Genomic DNA, 25,210 nt, shown 5'->3' on the forward strand with positions numbered 1-25,210 from the left:
AATATCAAGAAAGCGTGGCTTTTTCTTTCTATTTATTTTTTTTTTCCAGCTCATGCAGAAACTGCTCGCCCAGAACCAAATTATGTGTGCCTTTATGACAGCCCGCTTCCACTCCCAGCCAGCTCTGTGACTAAGAACACCTTCAAGCCGCTTCGGGACCAGCCCAAACAGAGCAAGGAGCCAAGGGCAGCTCTTCACCTTTTGTTTAGCTTAGGATAAACCCACTCGGGAATACAAATAGACACTCAGAAAGCAACCACCAGATGTAACCAAAAATGTCTTAGGAATGCAATATAAACACATCCAGAGTCAGGACTCTCTAGGGCTGAATAATCACATGTGCAAAAAAGTAATGAAACACAACAGAGAAGGTGTTTGCAGAGTGACAAATTTGCACAAAATAACCTTTCGGTGGCACCTTCCTCCCCCCAGACTACCCACACATTTTCAGTAACCATGTTTTGTGCACCCCCAAGCACAAACCACACTCAAGCTTCCAGTCTGACGCGTGCAGTTTCTTGGATTTCAGACCTGTCTGTTTAATCTGCCAGCCCAGAATCCTGTTGCAAAACCAAAAACTGCTTTTGAAACCCATCTACCTAATATTGTTGTTGTTTCTACCATAGCCAAGCCCCAGCCAAACAAACAAGTAGTGTCATGAAAGTCAAAGTTAGAATTAATGGGATTCTTTCCAACAAGCTCAAGTGATCAATTCTGCAATTCTGCCTGAGTGCATGGCAATTTATTGACATGCATGGTCACACTGAGGCACAAAGACCCGCTGCTGTAAGTGTTCAATGCTCTGTACTCATAAAGAACTGTTCAAAATTCACATGCAGTCCAAGGATCTGCTAGGTTTTATCATGTAAGCCAGCATTTGAAGAATATTGAAGAAACTTATTTGTATCTGCCATGTCACATCACATTGATGAAATACGATAAATGTATATATTACACAGCTTAAGACGCCAAAAAAAGCAATTGAATGAAATTCCAGGGTGCCCCAGTTTCTTCAGGGTGAAAAAACACATGTTATTTTTCATGTCACTTGTTAATATAAAACAAACGAAAAATAGAGGAAAAAGATAGGCAAGAAACCAGGGTTTAGACCGGAGCCAATTTCACAGTGTAGATATGCAGAACACATGTCTGTAGTCTTCCTAGAGGTGATACAGCTCGAGGTGCAGTGGTATGTTCAAACCACATGTAATCCAATGACTGTATTAAAAATAGCATTAGAACCAGATTTGTCAGGAAATATTCCCGGGGGAAAATGTTTCCTTGTTTTGGTGTAGTATACTTGACAGCCATTAGCTCTGGTCACAGCGCAGACGTGGTGCAGTTTATCAGGTGCTGAAATGCTGTTACAGAGCAGTAGAAAAGAGGAATGCACTTAGTAACGCTATAACTTCGAATGATATACATTATCGGGGAGCAATAACGTCGCCATGGAATTTGTGCCAGAACCAGGCTGCACGTGTCTGACATTTTAACAGCATTAACCATCAACGTTTGATAAGCCAAGGCTCTTTTAAAGGAACATTATTAGTGGTGTGCCCAAAGTACAGCAGTCACCATGAAAATGTCAAGATTTATTAGCCATTACTACACAGTGTAATCTGCAAACCCAATCACTAGATTCTGCTTTAACGACAGAGAAAAGCTGAACAACTGGTAATACCACGGGCTGGTCATTGCAGGCAGCGTTTGCTACGGTGCAGGCACAGCTGTGTGTTAGAGCTGCACAAAGCCAGATTCCAACCGGTAAGGTATCAGTCATAAAACACAATCAGATGATATTCACAGAAATAAATAAATAAATAAATAAATAAATAAATAAATAAATAAATAACAGGATGAATTTTTGACAGTGATGGCATGCATTTGCTCTCCCATCACTTTTGTAGGTGGTAAAGAAATTTCTTGGATCTGGATCACTAAAACCTGCAAACTCTGAGGAGTGTCTCTGCCAGGTGAGAGCAATAATCTGCACAGTTTATGGTCTTGTTTTGACAGCAACCTGTAGCAAACTGGTAGGAAATAAGAAATACTGTAGGTTTAAGAAATCTCGCAGCCTTTGCTTTCTCTAAAGCCATGAACTGCATGGTACTTACCACCAGGTTGTGCAAAATGGCTTCTGCTTTTATATTCCTGCTTGCTCCTGGGGGACCGCTTCCCTGATTACATCCATCCTCATCAGCAGAGAGCAAAACAAGCAATCACACACTGGAAATTCATGTAATTTTTTTGGAGGCATCAGTTGTGTGCGAGGCTCCAATATTTTTCTAGTGTCTGATCTGCCACAGTTCAAAGAAAACCCTGCTTATTTTGTGGCGGAAGCAGGGTGTTTGATTCAGCTTTCCATGAGCCCGAGTTCATTGCAATGTTAGTATTAACTGGCACTCAGGTTGGAAAGGCTGAGAGCTGAGAGGGCCAAGGAGAAGTGCTTTTGCTGCTAGCACTGACTCCTCTGATTCAGCTCTGACTAACCCAGTGCCGGTAAAGTTGGAGGACAGTCATCTCAGGAATTTTCCTTCAAAGGCTCTCAGCTAAGCGTCTTCCCCAGATACTGGGCACAAACAGCGATATGCTTGATTTTACTATTAGCTATAAGAGGAGGAAGGGATAGGGAAGGGATAGCGACTCTTTCCATTAATGTCTCCTGCTGGAGAGGGTTCAGGAGCAGCTGCCTCCTGCCAGAGAGCCGTTGTGTTAGCTCAGTGCTCCGAGCCACATGGGAAGACAGCAATCACACTACATCTTCCTTGAACAGGCGCCACGTCGCTGAGTTCAGCTCTGATGTAACACACTCTGTCAACAAATCTCCCCACAGATTTGGGCACTCTGAGAGCCCAAGGGCCAGGCAAGTATCCTCCTGAGTCTATCATCTCCAGTGTTTCTAAAACACTGTCTGTAATGCCTCTCCTGGGTGAGAAAAGCTTTTTCATCTCACCATTAAAAGCTGCCTGGCAATGGCAAGTGGGACTCATATCCCTGGATCTGGTGAGGCAGATTTTCTGAAATGATTCCCAGCTGCTGGATCTTGCCAAAGAGTGAACAATAGTGGCAGACAATGCTAAAAGTGGATACAGGAAACCATTAGTCCCCAGCTGGCTGCTACTGCAGGTGTCAGCAATGATACTGTACTAGAAAGCGTGCTGCGTAGATAGGAATCCCCATCCACTGCGCTCCGTGAGGATTTAATGCTGGAGGCAGCACAGAGCAGACAGTCCTGGGGGTAAAACAGTAAAGAAAAGCATTTAGGAAGCTGGGTTGTCCCAGGCTTCATGGTGGAGTCCTGTGGACACTCCAAAGCCTGGGTGGCAGAACTGAGCCCTCCAGGGCAGCACGGACAGGCTCTTGCCTGGGCTAAGCACCTTGCAGGACTTGGGGCCAACCAGCCGAGCCTATGACCAGAATTAAAAAAAAAAAAAAAAAAAAAAAAAAAAAAAGAAGCACCTGATATTGGGTATTTTAAGGTGCTTTTTAAGACTGGCTTGATTCACTTCAGAGGATGTGCCTTCAGCACCTGTGGAAGAGGAGTCTCCTTTCTGGTATGTCAAGCAGGGTTTGACAGGAGCATTAAGCCACCGGTTACAAACACAACAAGGATGGGAGGCAAGCAGCAGCTCCCTGGGGTCCAAAAAGAGACATCAAACAGGAGCAAGAAACCTGCCTGCACCCTGACAGCTGCTGCCATTGCCTGGCAAGAGCAACCACAGCCCAAGCGGGGAGCTGGGGCCATTCCCAGAGAAATCTCACAGGATTCCAATGGAAAAGGTGCCTTTTAGTCCCGAGCAGGGCAAACGCTCTCCCTCCTGCTCCTGGCAGCCAGAGCTGGGCCCTCAGCCTGCTGTAACCAGAAAAAGGGCAACATAAGCCGATGCTGAGGTTTGTAGTGGCTTGTTGGCTAGGTCTGAAGAGCTGCTGCGTGTTTCCTCATTCATATGCAAAGAAGCCAACTTCAATTTGGAAGCTGATTCCTGAGGAGGAGCTGTTTAATTAGCACCTCCACTACCTCCTTGCTGACACCACACGGCATCGGCTGTCCTCCAGCCTCACTCAGGAAATTTTGCATTTTAACCCCAGCTGGGAAGACAGATTTGATGAGCACGTTTGCCTTTCTGACCTGAGGACATGTCAGATCTTGCTGCAGTGACATTCCTGTGCAAGGGGAGTCTTCACACACAAGCCGTGAGCACAGCTAAATCCTTCAGACACCCTATACAAATAAACAAACACATTTCAAGGGATAGCTAATGAAAATGCTGTCCCAGTCCCAGGGCAGCACAGCTGTGAAGCTGCTCCTGCTCTTCATCTTGATCTTGTGCCTGCCATCCAGCCATTAGCTGTTTGTTTTTGCTGGCAAGTAGAGGATGAAATGCAGGAAAAGACCTTACTTTTCAATAAAATCAATACTGGAGTCAAAAGTGTAAGTCTGACTTTTTTTCCTAATGAACCTCAGTTTCTTATCAATTTATCCAATGTCTTTCCCTGTGAGGAAGAAGGTTCCGCTCACATTTTCCATACATAAATGTCACTGCAAACTCCTTGCCTCCTGATGTTCTTAAGAACACCTGAACAAGGAGCTGGGGTTAGAGGGCATTTTTACAATGAATAAACTAAAGGCAAGTGAAGTGTCTGCAAATTCGTTGTAACATTGGCAAATTATTTTGGGACAGAAATAAGAGAGTTAAACATATGCTTTTTTTTTTTTTTTTTTTTTTCCCCCCCCCCTCAGAATGAATCCCCCCCTCCCACACACATACACCCCTGGCTTACAGACCTTTAAAAGGAAAGGAAGTGATTTTTGGCTTACCTAAAACTGAATCATTTGCAATTCATGACATTCCACTTATCAGAAACTGACTGACTACCAGTTTCACATCCTTTCAAAGTGCTCGGCATTTCACTGAATCCTTGTCCACTACATGAAATTTTCAAAACACCGAGGCGGTGGGAGGCTGAATCCCAGTTTCTGAGGTTCAGGATTCTCTGACTTTATCTGGGAAAGTCCTTGATGGATAACCAAGCCAATGCTTCCAGAAGGGGCTATAGTATATCCACTGCAGAAATGCTCAGGGAATAAGCAGGATGGCTGTGTGTCCTGAATGCATTAGATGTACTGAACATGCCTGGATTGGCTACAGGGCATTCACAGTCCACATGGACTCCAGCATGTGGGTGGAGATATTCCTGCTCTGGACATCCCGGGGAGGAATACGGCAGCTCTTCACAAATATAACACCCACATAGCACTTACCCTGCAGCTTCACACACTCAGACTTCTGGTGCATGCCAAGTTAGCAGCAGCCTTTGAAAACTTTGTCCTGAATGTCCCGAGGGTCCAACGAAGAACTGTACCCTCTGTGGAGCGTCCCTGGTTTTAAAGAGCTTTTTCCCTCTCAAGGTAAGGAAAGTGTGTGCAGTAGCTCAGAGGATCACAGCGTTCTGAGACCTCTTCAGATTGCTGCTTTAACTATTCAAATAACTGCATCAGGATGTAAATATTTTTCTTTTTGCTTTTGTGGTACTTGACTGTTTGCATCCAGCTCACCACGACTCCACGCCTTCCTCTCCAGGACATTTGCCATTTGCTCTCATTCTGGGGTGGGAGGAGGAAGAGAGATTTTTCAGAAGTTTAGGCACATTCCTCTCCTTCCTCCACTAGGTTTGTCCTTTGCCAATTGTTTAGTCTCAGGCTGGGGTTAGAGCTCAGCAAAGTTTTATTGGGATCCAGGGTCTGGACCTGTCACGAATTATCAAATAAATCTCTGCAAAAGTAAAGGCTCACTCTGTAAGTAGTTGTTCCAATGTTGGGCTTAAGCTCACAGCCAAAAACATCTTGCTTTTCTTCCCCTGCATGGCCTCAGAAATCATAACAATTAGATACTAATAGCTCAGGACTTTGGATTGCTCCTTGGAGGTTCAGTGCCAGCCACTCAGCCTCTTGTCCCGCTGCTCCCCGTGGGGGCTGCACAGGCCTGCAATGTCCTGTCTGTTACCTCCCCTCTCCTGAGCAGCATCACTAACTTCTTCATGCTCTCCAGCAAGCCAAGACCTCTCCTCTGGCTGAACCCAACTGCCACCTCTCCTTCCTGATGTGGGGATGGAGCCACGGCCTCCTCCTCTGCCCACAAGCCTTTGGGTGTCCTCTCCCCCTCACCCAGGTGGTATGAGGTGGTGGAGGTAAGCGTCTCAGCCAGGGAGGTCAGTTCCCACTAAGACTTACGGATGCCAGAGCGACTAACCCACCAGGGAGCAATAGTCTGGCCAACAAAATGCTGACCTTGTCCTGTAGCAACTTGTTTGGCCATTTCTGAGAATTTCAAAGAAACGACGGGACATTAGTAACAAAGCCTTTACCTACCTGTCTGAATAACCTGTGGACAGCTGTCAGCAACTCAAAGGAAAAAAGAGGCACTCATGACACAAGGTTTAGCCTTGAAATGCAAGGGTCCCAATGTACTACACAGCGAGGAAAAGATCAGTACATTTTAGTAGAAAAGCTTGGGAAAAAAAAACACATGCCATTCTGTAAAGAAAAGATCTGAAGTGTCTGATCATTATGGCAATGGATTTCATCCATTCATTTCATACCAAAATGAGTATGTCATCACTTCAGGCTAACTTTGTACTTATATTGTAGACAGGGAGGTCATCAGTTTGTTTCTCAGTTTGCATACAAAGCTCTTCCTTTTTGTTCACTTCAAAAAGCAGTAATATAAACAAAACAAGAAGAACAACCAAAGAATATTAGCTACTAACACCACCAGTATTTCAGTCCTCAATGGGAGCAGAAAGTCAATACAATCATTGTCTGAAGGAGGAATGGAAGATTTTGCCCTGCACAGCATATACATCATCCTGAGTTTTATTCCTGCAGGTCTTTAATTAAATGTTCACATCAATTGGGCAAACATCATTTCACCAGTCATTAGCTACAGACAGAAATATATTTATAATTCCTTGTTGCAACTGTATATATTCAGGTCTATTAGGAGGCATTATTGTAAAATCACCACGTGCTTACCCATCGATGCAAGCAGATGCTGATGAGTTCACCTAAGATGTCATAGAACACAGACGCTTAGTTGTTTTAAAAGCAGGAATTAATGGAGGGAAAACAGGACTGATGGGAGAATTCCCTACCTCTGCCGAAGGTTCATCTGTTTCCCTGGATGCTGCTAAAGTTTCCATGCCAAGTTTCATTTCCAGTCCCAATGATACTGAAGAACACATTTTCACCTTTAAAACTTACCATCTGACCCCAAATCATAGATATGTTCAAACACTTCTCTCCTTGGGAAGCGCAGCCCACAGGCTTCTCCTATCCTGTCCTGTGGGACACTGTTTGAAAAATAAAACTCTACCATAGCAGGTAAGATGAAACTATATTTATTAGTTATAAAATATACAAGTGAACAACATTGGTTCGGTACAATCCCGTAAAAACAAGAGCAGGTTTTGGTGACAGCTGCTGGACTTGCCTGGTTGGTGTTACAAGACCGGTGCTAATTGTGGGGCACCATAGCCTCTGCAGAGATGTGCTCTGAGTGGTTCTGAGAAAAAGCGTTAGCTGAACATTGATACTCCTTCAGCTTCAATGGAACATAATGCTGTAGAGAAGCGGCTTTCTGATTACCAGCATGGTTAAGGACTTTAATCCAGGAGGGCTTCGCTTGTCCTTTATAGCCAAGCATAGCAAAACTCCCTGTAAAACAGACACAAGAGCATGACCCTCTGAGTGGATCCATTCAGTTGTCAGCAGCACAACATGGATATCACAGAAGCTTCTTAGCCTTTTATTTATTTTTTGTTTGTTTCCTTGGATTAAAAAACAAAAACAAAAACAAAAACAAAACAAACAAACAAAAGAAAACACAGAATGCTTAAGAGGCAAAAAGGGATGAAAGACGGAATGAGCCTTGCTGAAGCTGTACCCTCACTGCATCACAGCTCTACAGGTATTTCAATAAGCTGAGAGATATTCCCAGATGTGAGTTAACAGGAATATTGCTTTACTCTTTATTTTTAACCATTGGTACTTTTTCATATTTGACTACATGAAAATGGTTAGGCATTTTGAATCCTTCTTTTATTAGTTTACATCACTTTCTTCCTGTTATGCATAAACTGTTCCCCATGTCAGTTCTGCTCTTGTCCTCTGCTGTCACAAAGTACAAAGGCATTATGTGTTCTTTGATTTTAATAATAATGTCTTGTGTTTATATTATGCTTTTCATTGCAAAGACTCCCAAGGCTATTTGCAGATGGTTGGATCAAGACTATTCCTGTAAACACTTCTAATTTAAATAAGGTTTTGCAGAACCAGGCAACAAGACCCTAAATCCTGATCCTGCTGGGGTCAAGGGGATTGCTTTTGTGCATTATCCCTGGAAGCATCAATATGCATTTGGGAGAAATGTTCCAGCCTGCCCTGAACTACGGCCCCCCAGAGCGGACCACGGCAGCTGCTGTACACAGTCCTGCATGCAATCGCTTTTGGAGCTGTGAAGTCAAATAGTGCACATACCTGAATCAGCAGGAGAAAGCTCATGAATCAGAACATAATTACCCAGACTGGAAATCAGGGCAGACACGCGGGTGAACACCCTTGCCCTTCAGAAAAGCAAAACAGAGGTGACACGGGATCAGCCAGCAGCAGCTTACTCCCGCTGCCAGCCACCAGCACAACAGCACAACATTCCCACTGGAGACGTAGGGCAAGGAGATGGCCACCAACCGGTGTGTCCCCAGGATGGGGCACTGTGGTGGCCCTACTTGCTCCTTTGTGTGCTCCAGGAGTGGTCAGGGCTGGAGGCTGAACCAAGCTCCCAGAATGACCTGGCAGAGCTGTGCCCAAGTGAGAGGCACAGGTGTTCCAGGGAAAAAAGTTTGACAAAGCAAACAAAAAAGATTACTTTTTAATAAAAAAATTCCTTTCAAAAGTAGTCAGGGCTTTGAAGAAAGAATGAAGCAATGAAGTTCCAGGACAAAGAAACAAAAAAGAAAACCTCAAATTTTTGCTTTTGAAAGGATGAAAGCAAAAACAGCTTCTCAAGAATCAAACAGGCACCAAAGCGAAATGCTGTCTCTGCTGTAAAGATTATGCTGTCCTCCTCCTGGAATAGTCACAGGAATGAGCTTTGAAACTTGAACCAGAAATTGATGTAAATTTCAGTAAAGCAATAGCAGGAAAAAAAAAAATAAAGCTGGAAATACAAAAAATTCTACATCTGATCTCTGCTTAAGAGACTGCAAGTGGAATCTGAATCAAGCTAGCTGGCTGTTTTCCTAATATCCTTATCACCCAAACCGTTTGTCCAGACTTGGACTTCAACAGCCCCCTGTTTTCCAGAAGGAAACCCAGCATGGTAAAGACAATATGTGACTGGCAGCTTTGTGCACACTGAGTTTCCACAAGCAGTTCCCTAAATTCCATCAAAAACAGGGAATTCAGACCGAAAGCTGTTCTGTCAAAAAAGTGTGCTGCTCAAAGGCATTGCAGGGAGGACATGCCCACAAGTTTGCTGTTTTCTCACCATGAAGAGAACAGACTTTGGGACTGAATAGAGGCTGAGTATCACCCGGGATTAGGATTGGGCCAGTCTCCTCTGCAATGATTTTCCTCCTTTCTTTTTTGTTTCTTTGAAAGTGCAGTGACAATATTTCTAAATGAATGCTCTAAAGCTATAAAAATATGTTATTCAAAACTACTTGGATTCCCTGGACCAACGATACCAATGAATTTCTTACAGTAATTCAAGGTAAAACTGCAGTAAGAGCTTTCCAAGCCTGGTGATTTCACCTTTCTTTCATCCAAGAAAATAAAGAGCTCCTATTTCACTGCAGGCTACTTTCTTTTCATCAGCCTTTTAGTTTGTGATTATTTTCCCTTGCAAGGCTGTTGAATTTTAGAGATGGAATCTTTATTAAATAATTATTTGTTGTAGTTTTTAGAAGAAAAAAAAAAAAAAAAAAAAAAGGATTCAATTTAGGATTCAATTTGCAGCAAGCAAACTGGAGAGGTAGAGTCAAAATCCAGAATAACTCTCCTACTTCTCAACATCCCTGAGCTAAGAGGTTTTTTATGAAATTACACAGGCATATTTTGTAGTAGCAAATACATTGATAAACACTACGTGAGTATGTGTATATTTTTGGTAAGTAGACACACCAGTCAGTAATTCTCAGGCAAAAGAAGTAGAAGAGAATACATATATTTACCTTCCTTGTGGAAGACAATAGGCTTTGCAGAACCTAACCTTGTAAAAATAGACATTTCAGAGCTCCCCACCATGTCTGCAATATCTCTAGAGCACACAAGAACAAGTGATCTGAAAGGAAGGACAGTAATTACTGCATGACAGCAAAACATTACAATTGCTAAGAATCTGCAAGATCTTTAAGCTCTAATTCAGAAAAGGACTTGAGAGCTTGCCTACCTTTAAGAACAAGCTTAAATCTCCTTGATTTCAAACACGTGTAAGCTTTCATAAGCTAAACCCTCTGTATAAATATGTTCCTAAATTAAACCTGTTCCTTACACAGACTCAAAACAAGCCCAAATGACTGTGAGTGCACCCCTTTTAAGAAAGTGACACTCAGCTGCAGAAGAAATTCAGTTACTGTGCAGTCCTGAGATGCTGAAACCATCTATAAACTGAGTCTGATTTTCAGTCAAGCTTCAGCCTGACTGGTCCTCACAGATGTGCTTTCAGCCCTCAGTGAATTGTACCTGTGATGAATTACAGGCACAACTGGTTGCATTTAGCTAAATGCCCAGCCTTGCAAAAATACACATCCTACAAGAAAATCAAACCAAATGTACAGGCATCACATGCATATATGTCACTTCATGCACATTTTATGTATGTACTTACTCATGTGCACAAATAAAGATGTAATAACTCCAGAGTGTTCAAATCTTTGGTCATGAACTGCTCAGAAATGTCTTGGACTGAAAGTCTGTTTTCTGGTTATTTGACCTGCTTCTGCCAGCAGCCAAGAATTTATCTATAAATCTCTGTTGTTCCATGTTTATGTGGCGACACATAAAACCACAAGGAATGTGGAACAGACACAAACAGAGATGATCCAGATCTTTGCCAGGACACATTCAAGGTAACAGCCCTCAGGCACGCAGGTCTATTCATTGGTTTGCCCAAGAAAAGTCTTGGAAAATCTGGCACACCTATGATTTTCATTTGTCAAAGAAGGCAAAAACAATCAGTAAAAGTAAACAGAAACCAACCCATTTCAGAAATGGAAAACTGAATCATCAGCTGCCAGGAAATTGTTGGCCATTGGGATACATACACAGGACTGCAAATGTCATTGCACGGACCTTATCTACTTCAAAGTCGAAAATGGATTGTTAATTTAAAAGGAATTGCCAGTTTTCCAGAAAGTCTGTCTCTTTCTGCTCGAATCTGTGCAATCCTGTGAGAAAGACAGTGCTTTTCTTATTATCTAGGTGATATTTGGGATTTGTACATAATTCAATCTTTGCCAAATGTTTTCAGAGCACAGGTTCGGTTCTGAAAGTAGATCATTTTCCTCTCTTTGTCTATCAGCCCCAGGTCACTATACGAACTGGGCTCTCAGCACTTTGCTTACCTCTCTTTTATAAATGTTTGAACATAATCAGTTATTGAATTGGCTGCATTTTCCCCAGTAACTGTGTCAAAGTGCCGCCTACTCACAACTGCTCCTGAACATGCATCTAGCACCACGAAGAATATCCCAGGGCTATTGATCAGGAACACTGCACCATTTATCTGCAACAAAAAAGGTAGGTTTTATGGAGGCAGGCAGTAAATGACTGGGGAGCTTCAGACTCTGAGCCTGCTTTTCCATAAGAAGGGAGTTATGAGCAAGGAAAATATCACATGTTTACACCCTATAATTTTCAGTATGTAATTAGTGCAGATGAAGTGACATCACTGATATCTGGTCAGTAGCAGGAGGAGGAAAAAACCATTAGGTTTGAATAGCACTGGTAAGCCCAGTGGGGTACCAAAAACATGAGAAGTGAGATCATCGACATCTTTTGTGTATTAAGAAGATACATTTGGGAAGCAGAGAATCCTGGGAGTAAAATGCTTAGTTCAGTCTTAATACAGACTCTTTTCATGTGGGTGAAATTACTGTCACTTGGCAAGGCAGATTTGACCAAGGAACACGGGAGAGATGCTGAGACAGCGGATGGGGGAATAGAAGCGACAGATGGACATTTTTTTCCCCCTGGAAATGTAAATATAAAAAGATTTCAAAAACAAAATATTCCTTCTCAGTAGAGCTGTCCCAGGGCCTCAAGGAAGTTGCAGCACAAGTGACTCTTACTCCCCTCCCTTCCTACAGTGAGGGCTCCTTCCTCAGGTTACAACTCTCAAAATGCACCACAATCTCTGCTTTTGGAAAGACAAAGGCTCTCAGAGATGCAATAGGTCAAGGGTAAGGGAAATAAAAATGTCTGGGCCATGGGTGGGCAGGGGAGAGTGAGGAGGAGCAAAGGCAGACTAAATCTTTTGCTCATACTTCTAAGCCTCCACAGAAGTATGAGCAAAATAGACATGTTCTAAGCCTGGATGCATGCAGAGCAGGGAGCAACCACAACTGCAAGCTGACCTAAACCAGAGCTTCTGGCCAAAGAAAGAGCCCAGCTGTGTGTCTTGCCTTGACTGCATGCTCCAGACCCACCAGGGCTCCTGTGGCTACATGGGAGCTGGAGCAGGCCACCACTGTATCCACATGCATGAGGGACTCCATCATCTGCAGGCAACATCTCTGAGTGCAGTCCATACACTGGTCTCTGCAATTCACTGCAGGTGAGGAGGTTACCTCCAATAACCCCTGCTTTCTAATGAGTTGAATTAGTTTTTGATGATGCAGCCACAGCACATGGTGAGAAATCTTGGCTGCTCTTACTCCATAAGGATTCTTTACCAGCTTTGCTTGGCATTTTTTAGCATTAATATAATTCAGTAACATATAAACCTGGGAAAGTATCCTTGCTAAAATTATTTCAGTCACCCTGCTACATCCAGGCAGAGATATAAGGCATGTGCAGGGATAACATGACAGTTCCAAACTCCTTCAGTAGTAAAATAGAGTTATTTTTAACTTTTAGTGCAATGCCAGCAGAGAAAATCAGAAAAACAAGCTTGTGTTTTTCCCCACATCCTTTGTAAACAGTGACTTCTGTTGTAATTTTCTCCCCGCTTCCTCCATATTAGAGTGATGGTGTTAATTCTTCTTTTGAGGTGATAAAAGGCCTTTTCTCCCCCTAAGGGCTCAAATCCTCATCTGAATAGAATACAAATTCCCAGTGACTTTAATGGAGTTAATTGTAAGGGAGAACAATGCACTTGCCTCTTCCAGGGGAACTTCCCATTTCCTTCTGCCAAGACTCAGCAAGATTTCGTAATAACTATCCTTGGAGAAGAAGTTTCCCCTGTTTAATCACCATTTCAAATACAGTAAAACACATACCTTAATGAACGCAGATGTCAAGTGGCTTTGTATGTCTGCCTTGCTGAGAGACTGGATCTGGATTCTTATATACTTGACTGAGGGTGTGCTAGTGATAGCAAGCTGCAATTACATGAGAGACAGAACCTTAAAATCTGGATGGCACCGAGTACTATTGCTCATATACATGATTGCAAAACTCAGAGAATTCTTTTCAAACTATGATCCTGCTTCACAAGTAAGTGTTTGTTGTTAAGACAACATTTATCAAAGAATCATGGTAACCCTGGTTGGAAAGGACCTCTGATGGTCACTCTGCCACTGAATAACAAGTTGAATATGATTTTCATATATTTTGCTTGGCTTTAAAATCAAGTGCAGATTTGTATGAGGCTGAAACAATTCTACAGAATTTACAGTGGCGTGAACTGACAGTAAATGAGAAGAAAACCTGGCTCTAATTTTCTGATTATTCCCATTAACCAGAGTTACTTCCCAGTCTGAAATTCAACAGCAATGCTGTGCATTGGAATTCAAAGCTAATCCAGTCTGAGCCCTCTCAAGCATCTTTTTATTCTTGCTTGAAAGAAAGAAAGAAAAAAAAGGAAAAAAAGTGCTGTGACTGTTCGCCCACATGCTTCCAGTTGGGCAATTTCTTTGAGGCTATCTTTGAAACATAGTACAAGAAGCTGTAGAAATTTAGGGTAAAACCCTCCCTTCCACACATGACATGATCCGACCAGATACACAAGTGGCGATTCTCCATGAATTTTCCTTGAGGGCTGTTAAAATGCATTAACCTCACACAGATGCATGTATGCCGCATTACCCAAACACGAAAGAGGATGCTCTGGGTACCTGTGGGGCCCCACATGCCCTGCACAGCCTGGCTGGGCGCTGGGACACAGGGCGCTGGGGAGCTGCCGGCCTCTGCGGGAAGGGGTTTGGGGCGCAGCTCCAGGACACCCCTGGGTACATATGCGCCATGATTTTAATACGTTCGCAGCCTTGCTGAGAGCAGTAACTGTGGCCTTTCCGAGCTTCGTGGGCTTGCAGGTGAACAAAGAGGTACCTGGAAATGAGAGCAAGCAGAGGGGTCAGAGCCTCTGTGTATTTAGAGGAAAGGTTGAGTAGAGGCAGGGTCTGCACTTGTTAAATTGCATTATCCCTCCCATTTCCCAATGACACCAAACAACTCTGTCTTAGAGTGGTGTAATACAGCACGCCCACAAGTTGTGCTTGTAAAATGAGTCCTGCAAGGATGCCGGTCGCGCTTCACTCCTGTCCTGACATGATGAGACCTGCCGCACTTACAGCCCATATGCCCAAAACAGCTTCCTTCAATGGGCAAGCGTCCGTGGGGCAGGCACCACTTCCAGCCCCGGGTGGGCGTGGTGGCATCGTGCTAGCGTGCTCATGCTATTGTGCAGGCTTGCCTGGAAATATTGGCATCTCCCCGTTTGGCTCTCCGCATCTCATGGCCTTGGCCTGCAGGCACAGCTTAGCCCTAGGCATGCATGACAAAAGCTCCAAGGCAGCCAGATCTTCTGGCCCTTGCAGTTCATTTTTTCCTAGCTGTTCTAAGTATGTTTTCAATCGTGTCCATTCTGAAATTCAGGCAGAGGAAATTATATAAACAGCTCAGCTCAGCTTCAGGATCAAAATGATGCATGAGCTTTAAAGGTTTTCTTTTCTTTTTCTTTCTATTTCTTTAAAAAACTAAGTATTTGTTTCTATTTGTCTGGAAGAAAGAATGAGTAAGCTTGGTTCCTCTCCAAGGATCCAGCACGTGGGGTTAAAAAAAGAAGGGGAAACATCCCACTTATTATGAAGTCTAAAAAAAAAAACAACAGGAAAAGAAAAAAGCCAGTGCCCTAACTTCTGTACTCTGAGAGGCTAAAAAAAGTGCTGCTGAATTAAACAGAGAACCAAAAGGCTGATACTGCTAGAAGGAAGCTGGGTTAGGTGGGTTATGTCCATCAGTCTGCATGTACCAAGTCCAGATGGCTGCTGGCAGCTAATGTCTCTGCCCTCACAGACCTACATGTGTAAGCATTTTCCCTTCTCTTCAGTAGTAAACAACCTGTTTACAGAATTTTGTCAACACTCCCTTCCCCCCCCTCTCCCCCCCCGTGACACACACACACACAGACAAAAAAAAAAAAAAAAAAAAAAAAAAGTAGTTTACTAGTTAATCCCCCTCATTTCACAATTCCTATCATGAGAGACCCGGTGATCACCAAGGAGCTTGGTTAAAACGGAAGGCATTTGGGGATTTGATTGCTCATATATTATGGTTCAAAGAATAAACATACTCCATCCTCTTTTCTAATTTGGCATTTGTGGATTGATTTCTGAAGTAGCTGCTTAGTCAGGTGAAGCATCATGGGACTCATGGTTAGACCACAAAACACTTTTTTCCTCCCCAGCTATTTTAGCTGACTGAGAAACATGGTTTCATAACATGTTTTTGTAACCAAAGGTGATCTAGATTCTCATAAAGATGGTGTGTGATCTCTAGGACTGTCTTCTTACCTTCAAAATACAAGATGTATTATGGTGCTATCCTATTTTTTTCCCTCCTCCTTCTTTCCCCCTCTAAACTCTAATTTTTTGAGTGTGAACATTTTACAAGTCTTCATGGGAATACAAAGAAGTTGAAATTTCCCAAACTATCTCAGTGTTGGAGCTGCAGCAGGCACAGGAGGGCTCCTTTTCATAGCTCTTCAGGCTGCAATGGATTTTTACAAATATTTACACTGGTCCCGCACCTCCATCGACCTGAGCAGCAGCAGGGGGGAGGCTTCAAAGGAGCTAGGGCCAGGGAAGAAAAAAGCTATTTTTTAATGGCAATGCCAAGCACTGCTTGGTGATACAGAAGTAGACCTAAGCCAGGTCACACCAGCCCATAACTCAATAAACAGCCCACAAACATTTCATTTTGACAAGAAATCAGTGAAAAGACCATGTGAGTTGGATGGGACTGAAGTTTAACTATGAGGAAGGGAAAGGAGGCAGTGGGGCTGGAAAGAAGAAGACCCCAGGGAGATCCTGCCCATTTGCTGGGGGTCTGTCATGGGCTCACCCTGATGCTCTATCAAAGTAGAAGAGCCTCTCTCCAGTCCCGTTGAGAGCACTGGCCCGGGAAGGAGCCGCGAAGTAGTGCTTTATGCTGTGTACCATCCCCGTCTGTCGCTGGTAGACATCTGTCACCACGTGGAAAACGGTGTTCCTGGGGTAGCAGAGGGCAATGTGCAGCCAGTCTCCTCTGAAAGAGAGAAAATGCACTTACGGGCTTGAGTACAAGAGAGATGGTCTCCAGCCAAGAGCACAATCTTCAGGGGAAAACAAAGAAATGTCCTTTGAGGTTTCCTTTCTCTTTTAAACAGAAAATAATAATAATAAAAAAAATCCTCAGAGCCAAAGAAAATCAGACTTTTTCCTTTGTCTGGAAAAAACGTCTGTTTATTACCAAGGTCTGATCCAGAGACCCTGATTGACCTCAGAGGACTTTGAGTCAGGTGCCAGGACGGCTTAAACTCAGAGATTTTCGCTTCCTTGTCCTGTAAGGCTGAGGTACAACCGGTCACATACCCACTTGCGTCTCTGAAGGCAGCAGGGGATTGTTTTAGTTCATCCAGAGCTGCTGTGGGAGAGGGAACCGGCATCCAGCAGACGTTTCACCAGGGGCACAGATTCAGGAATTAGAAAGTAATCTCTGACTTGAACCAGAGCCACAGTCTAAAGAGACCTGCTTCCGCCACTTTACAGCAATGTTTAGTATTATGGTTTCCATTAAAATCTCCCTCTCCCTTGCTATTTCTTCAATGTCAGTTTAGAATAAGCAAGGGTAAAGCTGAAAGGTCTTTTAACTCCTGTCCACCACAATTTCAGCACACACATTTGCAAAAAATTGTCCCCATGGCTTTCCTTTATCCTGTGATGTGCATCACCACCCTCATGAAAACCAAAATTGGCTCCACACGATAAACCTTTCCTTTATACTCGGAGCCAAAAGATGCAGTTGCAGTGCAATTCAGATACTGATGGGGAGAATCTTCCACAAAACCCAACACCCTTTCCTGTCTGTAAGATCCACTTGTACCAAAATAAGCAGAAAGCCACAAGACATTTACACTTGAAAAGGAAAACTGAATACCAAGACAATTTGCTTAATTATTTTTGTTTCCTCTCCAGCCTCTGAAGTGGCTCCGGGTACCACATGCAGGTGCCAGACCCCTTACTGTGGTTAGCTTTCCTTATATTACCAAAACCAACAAGGCCTTAAATGTATTCATTTAATTACCTGGATTCCTGTTTAAAATGTGAAAATATGAATTTGGCTTAATGGCAGACAGTTACTACCTTCATCAGCTGCCTTCCAGGGCCCTGCAAAGCTGAGGAACACAAAGTTTCTCCTACAGCTCTGCTGAGGTGACCCATCATCCATCCCTGCCTGCAGAGCAATAGAGTGAAAATCTCTTTGATTTGAGAATTTGGGGGATCTGCATGCCTAGACTTCTACTTTGCATTATGCATGGACTATATAATAGCAAAACTTTTTCAGCCTTCTTCTGTTTTTCTCATTAAATCAAAGCAAAACTACTACAGGGCTGAAGAGGGGACAGGCTGTTCTAGAATAATAAATCAAAGTCATTCAAAGGCCCATCAGCTTAAGCCAGATACTGCCCTCTAGATTTTAACCAACTCCAGCTGTGTCATAACATAGGACGGCTAGAAAATGGATATATTTTCAGATGATTTTGCCTACGACTAGAGGAAATGAAAGAAATGCACCAAAGCCATGCTTGTGGAGTATTTTTGGGATGGAGTCCCAAGACATTTGGCTGTTTTATAAGGGTGATTTGCATTGAGTTAGCACATTTCATCCCCTGAAGACACCACCAAAAAATGGCCTCATCATCCCCCTCAGATGTTGGGAACCAGCTTTGCTGCCATGTTATGCCAACTGTCACTTCCCCAGGAGGCAAGAAAGGCACTAGAAAAGGAAATTGGATGGTGAAAAAAAAAATGTAAAAAAACTACAGCTGTGACTGTCTTGAGTCACCAGGACTTTTAGGGATATGAGTATGAGAGCCTATTGTACACATGAGCAGGCAGAGTAAAACTCTGAAATAAATTATATCAAGACTGAGAAGTTCAAATGAAAAGCACCTACCCTGGAGGTTCTGAAAGAAGAGATGGAAATAAGAAAATTCCCACAAGAAAAGGCTTGGGAGGAGATGCGAGAAGGGAAAGCATTAGAAGTTATCCTTTATATAAATATAGGAAAGAATAAGGTGGTTATTTTCTCTCTATTTTAGAGGTATTTTAACAGCTTCCTATTTAGTTCTTAGTGTCAGTTTTGTTTCTTCAGCTTGAGCTGCTGTGAACCCTCCCAAATAACTGGCTGTGTGGCTGAACAGAGCTCCACCACCTCTAAGAAAAGCGAAGTCTGGAACAGCAGCGATGCTGCAGGATGCCTGCAGGACTCTGCCCTGCAGATGGGCAGCAGATAGGGGTGACATGCCTTTTTTCCAGATTACCAAAACTGAAAGAGAAATGCAGCCTCTGGCAAGCAGAGGCAATCAGGCGTGAGATGTCTGAGACATTGCAAAGGAAAACAGATGTGCACGTGCCTTCCTCAGCCACTGCGTTTGGTGCAGAGGACCACTCCTGGCTAAGTCTCCAGTGCAGGAAGCCTTTTTCTTTTTCGAAATGGTCAATAAACCACAACTTCTTTATTTGTCTGCTTCAGACTCGCCATTCTGTCATATTTTCTTGCTGCTACTCTGTGGTGAAGATTTGCAGGCAGAATCGGAAAAATTTGAACCAGCCTAAATATCCTGTAGGACCCTCGTTCTGCTGCTGAGTGCCTTGCACATCAGCTGGGATCCTCACAGGCATCCCAGAGACTTGGGAACACATTCTGCACTAGCAAGAAATGCCCACTCAGGATAGGACATTTTCCTATGGATAAAGACTAACACAACAGAGAGAAAATTTCATTTAAACCTTGAGGGACAGAAGTCAGAATAGTGATATACAAAAAGCCGTCCAATGGAGCAATACACAGGATTTCTTTCTACTTTCATTCTTCAGAGTTTCTTGCAAGAGAAACAAATGAAAATATGCTCAGGCAGAAAGTTTGACTTTGAAATTAACTATCAGTTCAAACAAAAGTTATATTTACATATCTAGAAAACCTACTTGAGCTATTTAAGATGTTTTCACCCCAAAACTATGTAAACACACTCACAACCTTATCTAATGTCAAAGTTAAGACCATTTTAGAAGTAAGGAACATTATTTTTCTAATTCCTGCTTTTAATCAGGCCAACATTTTCCTATGTGTTTTTAAACACACACACACCCCTACAAAAAAAAAAAAAAAAAAGACATATAAAGAAGAAAAGCTAAATATGCACTAGCACACCATCACCATTTTGTGGATCCTGACAGTTTCAAACACCTCTTGGAAAATATTTGAGAGTCTGCCTGTATCAGCATGTATTTGAGAGTCTGCATGTATCCAACCCAGCATTTCTGCCCCCGTTACTGTCATTCAACAATCCCCAGAGTGCATTTCATGCATTTTTGTGAATGTATCTAGCTTGTTTATTTGTTTATTTCCTTTTGGAAATGGCTGGGTGAAATGAACACAAGAAGCCATTCTGTTTTCACCAGGGTTTTGACATTTGCAGTTCTTACACTTTCAGGTGGACCACAAACATCAGGCAAAGTGTTAAAAAAAATATGCCTGTGTTTTGGCAATGAACAGGCTTCTTGGGATAAGCAAAAGGAAAAAATGTATGAGGGAAAGGCAAAATAACAGGCAAGAGGTTTCCTGTTCTTGGACGTATGGTAGATACAGATCTGCATGTACATATGTAGACACCTCCTCTACAACCTCAGAACAACCCCCACAGTCAAACCCCGAACTCCCAAAGGCAAAGCCACTCAGAGAAACGTGATTGAGCAGGCAAGGGAGGGGAGACTTTTGCAAGCGGTGGGATGTAAAGTGAGTCATGTAACTTGGAGATAGATTTGGCTGCAGTAAACATTGAAAGAGTGCATGTCTGGGACTCTCACCGCCTGGGAGAGGACAAACGAACACTTGTTCAATACTGTGAATGTGTCCCTTGACTATATCTGATGGAGTATCAGTCCTGGACAGATGGGTAAGGTCTAGTGATGGGGTTGCTGATTTTGCTGGACATTATTGCTGGCTGTATTTTGGGTAAAGGAAGCTCTAAGCTGATGAATATTATTCTAAAAAACAGCTCCACCATGTTTATTGACATGGTGTGTCACGTAGCCGATGACCATGGAAGTGCGCAGTCCAAATCCTGATCTCACTGATGAAAATCTGGGGTAAGCCAATGAGGGAATGCAGTAGAGTACAACTAAAAATTACTTACTTTTTCCTTGGGCTTGAAAAAACAAGAGGCTTTCATCCAGTGAGTCAGCCTCCCCCAACTGTTATTACTCCTATTTAAAAACAACCCCTCTGACACTTTGGTCAGATCTATGTGAGCTGAGACAACGGGGAATTTGAAATTTTCCTGCTAGTATTATGGGAACCAAGCAAAAATCCTCACGTGCTGCTTCTGTAAGTTTGCCTCTCACAGGATGAATATTGAACTTCAAAAGACAAAAAGAGCAAAGCCACCTTTCAGCCTCCAATGCATCTCAAGAACAAATCACTGGAGGTCGGTGTTCCTTGATCTCAGTCATGATACGGATGTTTTTTCTCTCCAAAAATATATCCTAACTTCATGACAACCTGCCCAGACCTGGCTTAATCTCCTCAGCAGAAAACCCACATTCAGGACAGGCGATCTCCTCCTACACCAACATCACAGGTGTGGAAAAAGGAATGAGAAATACCCACACGTCTCATGAGTACTGAGAAGAGTGAAAAATGGGCTGCAAGGAACTTGGGCCATGTTCTCACTTCTTCCACCAGTCCAAACTCTTTTTCTTCAACTCACATTTCCTGCTGGCTCCCTGCAGCTCCCACTCCTCTTTTTCTAGATTTCTTTTTTAATTTTCTGCCTTTGACTCAAGCCCATTAAACACATCCAAACCCCCATAACAACAAACATTGCTACTGGGCAAACGTCCAGCAAATTTTTTCAGGACTTTGTTATTAAGGCTAGACAGTTCTGAAAGGCAGCATGCTGTGGGCTAGTAACACGTTAGGTATGTGGTTAGCTAGCTACAGTTGTGTGTGTTGGGATTCAAATGCCTTTCCTAAATGTTGCTATTTAGGAAATGCTATTAAAAATTCAAAAACATAGACCATCTCATCATATAAATTAATTTTTGAGGAGTATTACCCATTTGTCTACTTAGGCAAAAGAATGATTTTTGCTTGTGCAAAACTCAGCACATTATAGCGGGGCTTCTGCCCTGAGGGTATGCTCCTACTGACGCCAGTGAAACTAATATCTGACTCAGGCAACATTTGGCTCACAGGCAATTGTATTTAAGCAAAAAAACTAAGAACCTCCTGTATTTAAATACCATACTACATCACCTTGTCATCTTTGACTTTTTTCCCACTCTATGTGCTTTCTTGGAGGAATTCTAAAACAATTCAATTTATCTTGTTTTTAATGCATTCCCAGGTACTGTATCATAGACTACTGTGTATTTTGCATTTTCCTGATGCTGTACCTAGTTTGCAGACATCTGCTCTGGAGAAACTGGTGGCCCTGAAAAGCCCCAGGCTGTGGTTCGTGTTCCAGTAGAAGATTTAAAGCAAAGGAAAACCTTCAGGTTTCACATGCCAGGCTTCAAAATGCCAAAAAGCCTGATTTGCTACAGCCACTGGGGGGTGGTTGGTTGCTCAGACTGCTCTAATTCATTCAGTAAAATGACCAGCTCAGTAAGGACATGTATCCTCAGAGTCTCCTTGTTAACCTTGACCACTGCAAGCAGTGGGCACAAGCCATGGAGGACAGAGAGCAAAAAGGGCTGCAGCCAGGGAGGCAAAGACAAGGCTTTAGGATCACTCATACAAGGTAATGCCAGCATCTGGCATGGCCCAGCTGTACTGAAGCAGTGCAATCTGCACTGGAGTGTTCTGGCAGATGTTTTAACTTCTTTCCATTTAAAAAAATAAAAATAAAAATAAAAAATCTCATGGCTTTCATCCACTTGTTGACCTGCGGGTAATTTAAGGGATTTCAATAGACAGAAGGGATTCAACTATATGTGCTGATTTCTGTGTCATGTGGATGATTAACTCTGAATTACAGATGTAATCAGGATGGACAAGCTGTGAAACCCATGTAGTGCTTTACTTATTATTATTGGAAATAATGATGGTGTTACTTGTATTACATCCAGATCTAGGTGATTGAGGTCAGCATTCACATACATACAAGTAACAAGGAAGCAGTCACAGCCTTGAACTGTTAGCTAAACTTTGAAATACTAATTTCACCTTCCTGTCCATTTATCAATCTGGAAAGCATAAGGAAAAGTGCATTCGGAACTAATTTGAAAAAGGAACAATTGAGGAAATACCCATAAACTGGGCAAGTCTGCAACAAGCACATTCTAGCTTTGTCTCATTATCTTTGTTTTCTTCCAACCCTTATCACCACTAAAGAATTTAATCACAGAATGACAAGTAGCTGAAAGTATGAATCAGAATGGTGTTGAATAAATAGCCATAGCAAAAACACCCACCTAGACAGCCCTGAAACAGACAGATATAACCAGTCCCCTGGAGTTTCAGTACAGACATGGTCCATATAAGTTGTCTGCTTGCACTGAAATCTCCACCTTTGGATGGGTGACAGCATTCTAGAGATTTCATATCGCCCAGCATCAGAAGGCCCTGCTGTTTTTAATCCAGAATTTAGACATAAGCCAGCTCATTCCAGCAACTAGAATTTTCAGATAATTAAGATTATTTGCTTGTGAACATGACAACAAGCCCTAGCACAGAACTCCAGCCTAGCAAACGCAGGAATCCAGCAGTACACCTGCACCATCCCTGCACAAATACCACAGCATGAGGAAGGCTGGACACGTGCCCAAGCACACACATGGACATCTGCTCTTTTGTTTGCTCTTGATAAGAAATTTGGCTCTTCACTGCTAAAAAAAAAAAAAATATCTTTAGAAAACCTCTCATGAGGATTCAGCTCCTGTGACAAGGCACCAAACAATGTCAGTGTTACAAACCTCACTGTACCTCTCCAGGTGGAGCTGAGAGGGTGCCGATGAGAAAAGTCCAGGGAAGGCTGCCCTGAACTTTTCCCTGGTGCTGGCATTAACCAGAGTTACTGTACACATGAAAGCCCCTGCTTGTAAGACTGTGGCAACCTGCCTGTAAAAAATACCCCTTTATGCTACTACCTGCTTACATCTCCCTGAAATTCTCTGACTCACAGCAGAGAGCCCTAATAAGGAAAACTCTTCCCACCAAGCCTCGACAGACCAAGTATAGAGATATTTGCCTGTGGTCATAAAAAAAAACAAGGAATGTTTAATCTAATTGCCACTGCTTTTCAGGCTGCTTCCACAACACAACTTACTACACTATACTTCAGATATGGGCTTGGAGGAGATTTAATTCTTATCTTTAGATTTGCTGATAACACAAATAAGCCTGACTGATTTACTGAACAGCACTGTGCCTTTGATAACAGTATGTGCTTTAGCTTCTTCTGTGATTAGAGAACTTGCACACACACAAAGCCTATGTCATTAAATTGATGGACTTTGTTTCTGACTTTGCTTACTCTGTGAAGTGCCTATCCTTGTACTGGTTTTCAGCACCTGACAGGAGGCACTTACTTTCAAGTGAACGTCTCTCCTCCTGTCTTACCAGTCTCTCCCTCCTCTCTTAACAAGCTTGATGCTCTCTGCGGGCATTAAGAAACTGGACAGCAATTTTGAGCCCTTAAGTCAGTTTTACTGATAGTTCTATCTTTCTGTGAAACACAAAAAGAAGAAACCTCAGACACAGCTCTGAGGGGGCAATGTTCCAGCAAAGAGATGAAGCCTGTGCAGGAGAGGTCTGAGGTCTCAGTTCACGGAGCTTTTGCACACACTTCATGTTTGATCAAAACAACCTTCAGAAGGTCTGGACTGGTTCTGGAGAACACTTTATGCCTGGTAGTTCAAATTCTAGACAGTACTTTCTTTCTGTTCACTTACTAAAATGTTCAAAAGTTATTTGTCCTGCATTAACTCTTTCCAGAAGCATCAATAGCCAGTCTTTTCCCTGTCCTCACATGGGAAACTCCCAGCCACTAGACAGACAACCCTATCTACAGTAAAAAAAATGCATTTATGCTCAAGCAGCTATGTTCCCCAGCAGCCTGCAAGCACAGCCTGCAGGTCTCAGCCCAGGCTCGATATCTGCCTAGCAGTCAGCTAGTTCAACAGCTCCCCTGACAAACACAGACAAGTAGAGCTCTCATTGGAAGCGAAGTTGAGTGCATGAAGCAGCCCATTTGCACTTGACTTTGCACTGCACAGCCACAGATGGCAGCACGTGGAGACACGGCGGTGTTTTTTGTTTAGCTACATATTTCGATGCAAGTGAAGAAACCAAAGAGGGAAGGTCTTTTAAAAACAACAACCCTCTAAACATGGCTTGAATCAGTGCACAGGAGACACACACACTGCAGCAATCCTTCAGGTGCCACAGCAGAAAAAAGGCAAGTTGTCCTCCTCCACTGAGCAAAGACACCTGGGCAGTGCCCCT

General features: G+C 43.0%; 2 protein-coding genes across 2 annotated transcripts in view; both read right to left on the reverse strand.

The window, feature by feature from the left end:
• Positions 1–25,210, reverse strand: part of CEMIP (cell migration inducing hyaluronidase 1) — a 107,451-nt gene that overhangs the window by 53,756 nt on the left and 28,485 nt on the right. The gene's annotated exons all lie outside the window — the stretch shown is intronic.
• The window catches only part of LOC309882134 (cell surface hyaluronidase CEMIP2-like), a 52,809-nt gene continuing 34,987 nt past the window's right edge, over positions 7,389–25,210 (reverse strand). The window contains exons 19-24 of the mRNA XM_082768860.1: positions 16,562–16,744; positions 14,335–14,548; positions 13,498–13,599; positions 11,623–11,783; positions 10,231–10,340; positions 7,389–7,714 (exon numbers count right to left, since the gene is read on the reverse strand). Coding sequence (XP_082624986.1) covers positions 7,515–7,714; positions 10,231–10,340; positions 11,623–11,783; positions 13,498–13,599; positions 14,335–14,548; positions 16,562–16,744 — 970 coding nt within the window. The 3' untranslated portion in view covers positions 7,389–7,514. The remainder of the gene's footprint in view (positions 7,715–10,230; positions 10,341–11,622; positions 11,784–13,497; positions 13,600–14,334; positions 14,549–16,561; positions 16,745–25,210) is intronic.

The sequence above is a fragment of the Aythya marila genome (assembly GCF_965140915.1).
Source record: "Aythya marila genome assembly, chromosome: 11".
Lineage (NCBI taxonomy): Eukaryota > Metazoa > Chordata > Aves > Anseriformes > Anatidae > Aythya > Aythya marila.